The following is an 11252-nucleotide window of genomic DNA, read 5'->3' as shown; positions in this document are numbered from 1 at the left end:
TTAAGATATTATAACTACCCAACCGTTCCATACTCCAGATTTGAACCCAGGTCCCTGAGCTAATAGAGGCTGCCTGCTTGCTCTGGAGAGAAATTTAATTATGACCCTTAGGTCAAAATTTGAGTCAAACCAGAAGCAGGATCAGGTCAAAGTTTGTGTCCAACAGACAGAGGATCCAATATACAACCACTCAAATTGAAAGCTATTTTGCCTCTACTGGAATATTGTATTCACAAAACAAGTTACAAAATACAGCTTGTACTTCTTTCCCATCTTAGAAATGTAGAGGAGTCAAAAGTACAATATTCTTCTTTGAAATGCAGTGGAGATGCTAACTACATGACAACACATTTGTTTGTACAACAGTGCCATCTGCTGTTTATGGAGGATTCTTCTCCTCCTTTCTCTCCCTCAGTAGGTTACTGTGTAGTTTGATAGGAAATCATCCCCATCAAAATATAGTAAATCCTCATGCCGTTGTCACTTGCAAATGTGATTCATTCACACAAAACGTGTAAAAAAAAGAATAGATCCACAATCTAAAAAACGCACATTTTCACTTATATTCTGTTTTGTTTTTGTCTTTTTGACACTACAGACCCCCCCCCTCCCCGTCTGGAAAATGGACCAATCACAGACGGCTCCACCTCACGTACAATAACACCCCCACCCTTACGTCATCACACAGCGACGAAGAAGCATTCGCCACGAGGATGTGTAGTTCTTACGATTGGAGATAGCAGCGCCTTTTTATGTTCATTTTGTTTTCTCTATCACATGAAACAAACATAATAAGGTTACTTAATAACTAGCGGATCCATAACATAAGAGAATGGGTGATTTCTCGTCCCTGGGCCTCTCTGATTGGCTCATTCAACAATGTAAACAACTGGGGATCACTAAACCCTCTCCTGTGCAGGAGAACTGTGTGCCTCCAATTCTCCAAGGTAAAGACAGCACTTTTATAAAATACTAACTGACCTTGACTACTCTTAGAACGTTGTTTTAAGTTAACACAGGTAAGTGTGTTGTTTACAGAAGCTACATGGTACCCTAGTCGCTTTGAGGCACTACAGTGTTATTATCTGTTGATTGTTTTCCTTTTGTTTCTTAGCTGTTACAGTACACTGTCAAACATTTGGTACTGCAGCAATGTGACTTTATTCTGCTAGTAGTGAGTGACATGGTTAATGGTTCTGTTTATGACATGATTATGACAGTTCTACCAGTGACATGGTTGGTTTGACATATTGTTCTTCTGTTTAGTGACATGGTTCTACTAGTGACATACAGTACTAGTTCATCATAGTTCTATTACGTGACATACTGTAGTTCTACTAGTGATATACTAGTACAGTAGTTGATGGTTCTATGAATTGACTTAATGGGTGTGTTCTCCAGGTCGGGACTGTCTGGGCTGTGCTAAGACAGGCAGCGGTAAGACAGCAGCTTTTGTCCTGCCGGTTCTACAGAAACTGTCGGAAGACCCGTACGGTATCTACTGCCTGGTGCTGACTCCTACCAGGTTGGTGGCTGCTCATCTGTCAGCATTGGATCTTAAAATGGGGATAGCAGACCTACAAGATCATAGCACACCACTTTGTGCCGAGCTATGAGCTTGTAGATCTGCTATTTTTTTTTAAATCATGATAATTGAGTATAATGAGACAGAATAGTGTCCAACGTCTTACTAGTAAATATTAACCCTATGTCTGATACTATGTCTGTATTCAAAATAATGTATAAATAAATGACTAAGCAAGCATGTTTGTTTTGTCATGATGACACGTTTACATGAATCTTACACATTGTCAACACTTGTAAACATGGTGGTGTTTGTTTGACAGGGAACTGGCGTACCAGATCGCTGAACAGTTCAGAGTCCTGGGGAAACCAATGGGTCTGAAAGACTGCATCGTGGTCGGTGGAATGGGTAAAGTTTCATATGCACACATTCTGTTTGTATTCTGGCACGATTCTATTCTAAGACTCTCTAATCGGGAGATAAGCGACCGTCAGGTCACATGTATACACAAAGAGGCCTGTAAGTGCTATTGGAGTTACAGCCTTTTTAGCGGGCTGCAGTAGGCAAACGCACACACTCACTGATTCATTTTAATGCATATCGCCATATTATGTCGAAAACTGTTACTGTTCAGGATTCAAATTCAAAAGTAGCAGATCTACAAGCTCAAAACGTGTTGCTCTACTTCTGTGCGACGCTGCTGTAGTATGATCAAGTAGGACATTAATACAAAAGTTGTCTAGCAGTTGTCTTATCTCACCTCATCCTCTGCTCTGCTCTCAGGTTGGTTTTTGAACTGAGAAGTGGGCTTTGTGTGTGTACTGTATTTTTTGTGTATGACAACGTTTGTTTTCCAATCTATGCTCTTATGTTACGTTGCGTCTCCAACAGACATGGTCACCCAGGCCAGGGAGCTGTCAAACAAGCCTCATGTTGTGGTGGCCACTCCGGGAAGACTGGCCGATCACATCCGCAGCTCCAACACCTTCAGCATGAGCAATCTGAAGTTCCTGGTCTGTCTACATAAAGACTGTCTTCTTCTTAATCCTAAACTTGATTTCTTCATTAACCACTTTCAACCTGCTGTCTCTATTCTGGACCAGCAGCTTGTAGATTGGCTAACATTCTTTGTACAAAGCACATTGGGCTTAACTTCTCACTCTGAGAGAGAAGGATGAGGCTGGCAGGGCACTGTTTAGGGACAAATTATTACATGTGTCATTAATGTGTCAATTCTTTGCATATTAAGTCATCTTCCGTATCTGCCCTGTGCAATTTGTAATTATGAAGCCTAAAAACAAACCATATGTTCCAATGTTCAATGCCAAAACACAATTATATATTTAATTGCAATTATTAGTTTGACAATTAATTTTCAACATAAATTTGTAATCGTGACAGCTCTATATAATAAGCGTGTGCGTGTGTGTGTGTGTGTCAGATCCTGGACGAGGCTGACCGGCTGTTGGAGCAGGGCTGTGAGGACTTCACTAAAGACCTGGAGAGCATCCTGAGCTTTGTGCCCAAGAAGCGCCAGACGCTGCTGTTCAGCGCCACTCTCAACGACACGCTGCAGGAGCTGCAGAGCGTCGCCCTCAACCAGCCCTTCTTCTTTGAGGCCAAGTCTGAGTGAGTCTGAAGACTCTGAACATCTATGATTTGAAACATTGTCGTTAGCACATTAGCCGCCATATCCAACGCTGGAGCGCCATTGACGGAGATCTCCGTCAATTGGTGTTTTCATTGTTTTATTACAGTAGCCGGGAGTGATGCAAAGACTCCAATCCCCATGATGCATCCGAAAATTACATCATCTGGAAATCCTCTTTTCCGCCAAGACTGATGTTATGAAATTCAGAAAAACTTCTCCCAGATTGCGTTTCTGGTCAAAACAAGACTTGGACCATAACTAAAGCATGAATGATCGATCGCGGTTATAATTTGTCATTTCCGGGTGAAAGAGGAAATGAGCGCGCAACCATGAGGACATGGACTGTTTACATGCGGTAAATTCGAAAAACGAATTAAAACTTAAATAAAACTTAAACTAGAACGAAAAATCCCAAACTATTCTAACCTTGGGTTGCGGTTGCGTCTCCACCAGGACTCGTACGGTAGATGAACTGGACCAGCGGTACCTGCTGACCCCAGAGAGAGTGAAGGACGCTTACCTGGTGCACCTCATCCAGAGCTTCACTGACCAGCACTACGACTGGTCCATCCTCATCTTCACCAACACCTGCAAGTAAGACAGCGGTCACAGTTCTGATTGCTATGATTTATCCGAGTTTGTTTGCTTCCAACACAAACAAAGAATAATAAACTCTTTGTTTTTTAATGTGTTCTTGCAGAAATTGTCAAATCCTCACAATGATGCTGCGTGAATTCAACTTCCCCACCATCTCCTTACACTCCATGATGAAACAGGTGATTGTTGTGGTGGGGATCAAACTAATCGATTTGACTGTCCTCCATCGATCGTCAAAAAATAATTGATAGTGGCAGTCCTAGATGAGAGTCATCCTCAAGCTGTGCTTAATTTATAGACATTTATTACTGAGATGTCATTATGAAAGTTTGCCGTGTCCTTGAGCAATGCTCTGAACCCTGATCCTGATCCCGTTCCACTCAATCTTATGAGTGGTTCACGATAAGAGCAATGGAAATTTAAAAACCCTCTGAGCTGATAACGACTCTTTCTCTCAGGAATAAAGAAAAAAGAGAGAAAACCCATTTTCTTTCTGAAAAGAGTGTGATTGAAATATGTGCGGTGGCACAAAGCAATCATCTCCCTATCTGCACTAAAGAGGATTAAGTCAGGTGAACAGGGTCTGCGTGGTAAATCACAGCTTGCCTCATTCTTGGACTTTTCTTCACAGAAACAACGGTTCGCCCACCTCGCCATGTTCAAGTCCAGCGTCTACAAGATCCTGGTTGCCACCGATGTGGCGTCGAGGTAACCCATGTTCTTCTACAAAGAAATACGTGCAGGTTTTTCAGAAGAGATCTGTTCCTTGTCTGTAAGCGACACTGTCTTTCAATGGAGATGAGACTAACCACAGTAACCCTGGCTTTGGTGCTATGGTGCTCGCTAGTCCCCTGCTGTAGTTTTTAGCCTGTAGTTTTGTGCCCCTTTTTGATCCATTTTAGACCTGAGGACCCGATTCTATAAATGTCTTCTAAATCAGTTTTCTAACGTATAGTGCTATATTAGTGGTTCTCAAACCTTTTTTTGTTCCAGGGACCCCCTTAGAACTTAGAAGCAAAGATTTTGAGTTACAAATGTTCACTTTAAAAATATATATATTGAAAGATTTAATGACTATTCAAAAATAGCAGATCTACAAGCTCATAGCGCAGCAGTGCTATTTTTCTTTGCTAAGTGTAAGTAAAACAATGGTTAAAATCTAAAGTGACACAGATGCTTTCCAGGTATAAATGGAGGGAGGGCGAGTGCCAGTTCCTGTCTAAATGGTTTAAGTGGTTAAAGGTGGACTCTGACTGTGGTTTGTGTGTTCACATCCCTAGGGGTCTGGACATCCCTACTGTCCAGGTGGTCATCAATCACAACACCCCAGGACTGCCCAAGACTTACATCCACAGAGTGGGCCGAACGGCACGAGCTGGTACATGCACACGCGCAGTCGCGCGCGCACACACACACACACACACACACACACACACACACACACACACACACACACACACACACACACACACACACACACACACACACACACACACTTAGAATCTTACTGCTCATAGAAAGTCATATAGGGATGGGACAATAAGCAATATTATGGTTTATCGTGATAAAAAACACTCAAGATAATCGTATCGTGGAGATTAAATTTATCGCGATATCGTCCTCCATCATGCGCTGGGATCAATTCACCTTTTATTTGCCGAGCTGCATATCCGGTACCACTTAAACCCTCTATTGGTAAAACGTACTTATAATATACATACTTGATACAGTCTTTTTTTCACTCTCTACTATCAAATGTCACAACGCGTCGCTTTGCGATATCGTAAATCGCGATATGACATTTTTGTATCGTCCCATCCCTAGTCACATACTGATCTGTGGTGTGGAGATGTTTGATGTATGTTAACACTGGTGAAAGGACTGTGAGGATATCATACTGTAAGTCTTAGTATCTGCTGTGCTTATTGTTTAGGAAGGAATGGAGTGTCCATCACCTTGGTGACTCAGTATGACATCCACCTGGTCCAGGCCATTGAGGAGCAGACCCGTAAGTCTTATCCAGGGTTTCTCAAAGTGGGGTCCAAGTCCAGGGGTGCCTTTGAGATTATATTTGGAATTTATCAATATCACTTCAGTTTAACCACTTTCTATACTAAAAAAAGAAAAATTACCAGGGTTGCACTGTACTTTGAGTTCTTTTTTGATCTATAGTAAACCAAATTTTTCCACTTATACAAGGATGCTTTATGTTAATTGGGTATCGTTGCTGCCAGGCAGGCAGAAATCTTGCATCTCCATATTTGAACTTTTTTTTGTTTTATCGTCAATAAATGCCCTACTTGATCATACTACAGCACCACACAAAAACATGAAAGGTAGCAGATCCACAAGCTGTGATGTACTGTAAATCTACTAAGTTTAAATTTGAATCCTGAAAAGTAGTTCCACCCGATAGAGACCATGTCCTCTCATTTGTGCAGAGACCAAGCTGAAGGAGTTTCCTGTGGAAGAGAAGGAAGTACTCAGCATCTTGACCCAGGTCAACGTCACCAGGAGACGCTGTGAGATTGTACGCCAAGTTTCTGCCTTTCTGTTCTCACTCGCACTCCATAGGTTTACATAGATTGAGGTTCCAGTCACCACATAATACTACCTCATTTAGCAACACAGCAGCTCTACAAGCTATTTCTAAACAGTTCTTCAGTGTAACGTATCAACCTCAAGACAAATCCCTCAGGTGCAATAAAAAACATCTAGTTCACAGTGAAATGTCATAATTGATTTATATCTTAAGAGCTCTGCATTGCACAAAGTAACAAAAATACTCTGTATTCCTAGATACTGAAAGTTACAGTAGGTGTTCATTTATGAACTTATCTTGTTTTTCTATGTTCCACTGTGTGAATTGTTGTTTGACAGAAACTGGAGTCGACCGACTTTGATGAGAAGAAGGAGACTAACAAGAGGAAACAGATGATCATGGAGGGGAAGGTGAGACTGATTACATGGAAGTTCTCAGTCGCCGTGGTTGATTTGTCTTTTGTATTCCATAGAAGGCTAAGTATCAATTACCGTATGTTCAGAAGCATCTTCCCTAAGATCTCAAGTCTCAGATATTTCATATAAAAGTTTTAAGCCTGTGATTTATTCAGCTGGCTGGCAGTATGAAGAAAAGCAGGAACAAGATTAGCAAAACTTGTTACATATTGTACATTAGGACTTGGCCATAAAATTCAGTGGTGTGATTTTATTTAGCTTCCATGTGATTATATAATATCAAATGGGGTGTCCACAAAACGTAAAATGACCCTGAACTGTGTTTTAAAGTGATATACCCCTTTACGTGATTAATCTTGGTTCTACTACAGTACAGTGCAGGGACAGCGATGGTGGGTTGTGAGCTCTGATCTATGATCTGCTCTCCTTCCAGGATCCTGACCTGGAGGCAAAGAGGAAAGCAGAGATGGACAAGATCAAGAGACACAAGAAACGCTTCAAGCAGAAGATCCAGGAGGACATGAAGAGACAGCAGCAGGAGCAGCGTGGGAAACACCCTGACAAGACCGACGGGAACAAAAAACAGGACAAATCCAAAAAGAAGAGAACTGTCCCCAAAAAACTAGAGCCAACGAGACAAAACCAACCAGAAACTTCTGCAGGACAAATCTAATGGCTTTGTCTTTTCGAATACAGGAACTACCGTATGCGAGTTGTCCTCCAAGACAGTGTTTCTCAATCTTTTCTGGCTTGAGTACCCCCTTTCCATGATTTCTGAATCCAAGTACCCCCTTTACCCGGCAACAACATTTGCATATAAAACTGCAATTAAAATATAAATAATTAGTGGTATATGATGCTATGATAACTCCCCATTTCAAGAATATAAAATCACAAATAAGAAATGGAGTGAAAGAGTTTCAATTTATGTCAATAACATTCAAACAACTTTAAAACACATCCCAGTTACCTATTAACATCTAATATGGGTTGGCAACTCAGGCTCATATATAGTTTCTCCATGTGTCATCATTAAACATATTCAGAACATGTTTTTCCCCTTCTAATTCAATTGTAGTAACTATTTAACTATGATCAATATTAGCATGATTTATACTTCTATTTTTCTATTTTTGGGGGCAATTTCTCGAGTACCCCCTGCAGTACCTCTGAGTACCCCTAGGGGTAATTAAAAATAAATAATTGAATATGAACATAAGAGGTTTCTGCCCAACAGTGATGAGATAACTGGATCATACATTTCCATAAACGCTACAGCTGGGGTTTCAGATAAGGTTCTCAGAACCTAATTTGAGTCCTGCTCAGGAAGTTAACTAACCGAATTCAGAAAGTGTACTTCCAAAGAAAAACAAATGTTTCCTTGAATGTGTTTTATGACTCACCTTTCTGGTTCTAATGGAGAAAAAAAGTAATGTCCGCACATGAGCTTTTGGTAAACATAGGACGGGGGAGCAGTTATCGTCTGTGTACATCTTTTCTTTCTTCACTCGATTGTTTTTGGGTCCAGCACCGTGTTTAAAAAAATGTGGGGATGTACAGGTCTATCCCCCCAAAAATTGGATATTGTTTAAAAAAGCATTGCAGATGCCATAGCACCCCAAATCATAACTGACTGCGGAAACTTCCCACTGTACTTCAAGCAACTTTGACTTCAGAAGGTTGACGTTTCTCCTTTATAAATCCTTATCGAGTGGTCATGTGTAATATTTTGAAATATGGACTTTTGGTATTCATGAGCTGTATGTCAAATTCAAAATGTTAAAGGTTTGGAATAATTCACTGAATGTGTAATGTATCTAGATATGAAAATTTCAAGAAAATGTACTTTGACACCAATCTAATTTTTTGGGATATAGTCAGGTTTGTTACGTTAAGAAATGTATGTTTGTCGGATTTTTGTGAAGATTTGTAAAACTATACATTTTTGGAATCTTCAGAGCATGGGGAATCCAAAAATCAATGTTCCCATTTGCACAGACACCTGCAAAGCCGCCATTTTGGACGTTCAAAATGGCCGACATAAAATACATCATTTGTGCTATCTTGGCTTCTGGACAACCTAGAAACTTAATTAAACATGCCAATCCTATGTTTTCTGGGTCAAGGAATCAAATGAGTAAATGTTGGGAGTAAAATGTTCCGGACCCCCACCCCCTTTCTGGGGGTTATCTATTTTGGGACCTCCCAGAACAGTACGCCAGCCAATTAATGTCCTATTTTCATAATAGTAGAGTTGTTTTGTAGGTTTTAAAACCTCCTGGGCTCATTTATTGCACTTTTAAAGTAGCCAGAATAATCCTTCTGACTTTTGGTTGGGGTCCTTCCTCACCTGGGACCCCCAGACAGACCCTTGAGCCTATCTCAGTAATCGCTCTGCTCCAGAGCAATGTTAAATTAGATCATAACTGAAGCATAAAAGTTGTTGTAGCTGGGCTTTGAAAACAAAAAGGAGTAGTAACAAATACCAGGGGTCTTCCACAGGGGGTCCGGGACCCCTGGGGGGTCCTCAGTTACTACAGGAGGGGGCCCGCCAAATCTTGATGGGATTTGAAACTGTAACCTTTGATGGTTTATTAGTATTCTCAGTATTATTTATAACATTTTTGTGTTGGACAGTTATGGTTGACAGGTGTTAATTGAGTTTGTGGGGAGGGCGGGCTTAGGGGGGGCTAAAGCCCCCTCTAGCCCCCCCCCCCTGGAGCCGTCCCTGTTGCAAGGTATTACTTTAGGCGCGCAGACTAACATGTCCATTTATTGCACTGCACTCACACTGACAACACAACATACACACCTCTGTGTTATCGTCACCCCAAAACCAATACCCTATCCTCTTAAAGAGCTCATGGTCAATTATGCCCAAAGAGATTCACTACATGTCCTCCCTAATAATGTTGACAGTCTTTGTTTGTATTGTTTAAGCAGCTGCACCATCCCTTGCAATCTGCTTTGCAGACACATTTGATGAGCTCAAGTATTGCCTATATTTATATGAGTTGAAGCGAAGGATCTCAACGTATTATGCCTTAACTTAGTTTCCTTTTAGTTGACCTTGTATCAGTGAACTGTACTGTCATGAAACTGTAATTTATCCTATGCAAGACTTCTAATAAATACTTCAATCAAATCAATAAAAAAAGCCTTTGAAGCAGGGAGGGCAAGACACTTGACTGGAACATACCCTCCACTTTCTGACACTGCTGTAAATTTGCAACAGTCAAAGCCAAGGTACAAAACAAAAGTAAGTAGATATATTTGAGCGAGTTCAAGTTATTGAATGTCACAAATGTCAAGGGTTCCTTGGCCTACACAATTCGTCATGGGTCAACGCCTACTTGAAGCCTGATAATGATGACATTCAGCCATTAACCGCTTCAAGGACCTTAGCAAGAGTTCCATTTCTACTGAGCTTATTAATGGTGAGCTTCCATCAACATTGCAGTCATTGGAGCATGTTGCATGCCGTGTTTACAGTTCAAAAGGTCCAACAACCAACTCGTGCTGCACTGCTACCACATATCCTCCTTGCCAACTATGTCACAATGCGGGATAAATCATACCTGACAAATTGCCCTAAGCTTCCACCAATCGAAGAAAATGGGTGAAATTCAGAGAGTGGAGGGTATGTTCCAGTCAGGGGTCTTGCCCTCCCTGCTCAAATAACCTGCCTTCCACTCTATGCTATGGTGGAGACTGTGTCAACACTATTAGGTTGGACATTGAAGATGACGATGATAAAGACGAATAGATCCTGCATGTCTGAAATTACTGTATTGTAGTGAATCTCCTTGGGCATAATTGACCATGGGCTCTTTAAGAGGATGGGTGCGGGTTTTGGGGTGACGATAACACAGAGGTGGGTGTGTTGTGTTGTCAGTGAGTGCAGTGCAATAAATGGACATGTTAGTCTGCGTGTCCCAAAATATGAAGTTGCAATAGCTTAAATATTGCAATCCCAGCAGTAACACCTGTCAACCATAACTGTCCAACACAAAGAATGTATAAATAATACTGAGAATACTAATAAACCATCAAAGTACAATACCGTTGTTTTGGGTTGAGATTGGCACATTTCCTGGGGCAATCTGCCCAGATCATGCATGTCACACGTGTCTTCCTCTTCTTTTTTAGTTTTTTATTCTCAAAAAGCGCCTGCAATGTAGTGCATTTGAAACTACATTGCAGTGCACATCATGCGGTGATCACTGCTTGCCTCCTCTGAATTGTTTTATTTTCGTTTATTTATATTTCGTTGCTGAGTGAGGTCAGCAGACGAAGTGACATAAGTGAGATGAAAAAACCTGAGTGAAATGTGCCAATGTCAACCAGAAACATCGGTACATAAACCCTGAATACATAAAAACATTCAAGTTTCAAATCCCATCAAGATTTGGTGGGCCCCTGTAGTAACTCTGTAGTAGCTCCCTGTGGAAGACCCCTGGTATTTGCTACTACTCCTTTTTGTTTTCAGAGCCCAGCTACAACAACTTTTATGCTTCAATT

At 41.1% G+C, this 11252-nt stretch overlaps 1 protein-coding gene across 1 annotated transcript; it reads left to right on the top strand.

Annotated features, from left to right (window-relative positions):
- Positions 1-704: 704 nt before the first annotated feature.
- ddx49 (DEAD (Asp-Glu-Ala-Asp) box polypeptide 49) lies at positions 705-8603 on the top strand. The gene is made up of 13 exons (XM_080726857.1): positions 705-947; positions 1402-1525; positions 1848-1933; positions 2417-2538; positions 2967-3154; positions 3630-3770; positions 3877-3952; positions 4405-4481; positions 5054-5151; positions 5707-5781; positions 6215-6303; positions 6654-6725; positions 7165-8603. Exons 1-13 carry the CDS (start codon positions 833-835, stop codon positions 7402-7404), a joined length of 1503 nt encoding a protein of 500 aa, XP_080582983.1. The 5' UTR covers positions 705-832; the 3' UTR covers positions 7405-8603.
- The last annotated feature ends 2649 nt before the right edge of the window (positions 8604-11252 follow it).

This window comes from Nannobrachium achirus (assembly GCF_963921795.1).
Source record: "Nannobrachium achirus genome assembly, chromosome: 1".
Lineage (NCBI taxonomy): Eukaryota > Metazoa > Chordata > Actinopteri > Myctophiformes > Myctophidae > Nannobrachium > Nannobrachium achirus.
This window is presented reverse-complemented; position numbering and strand designations above follow the sequence as displayed.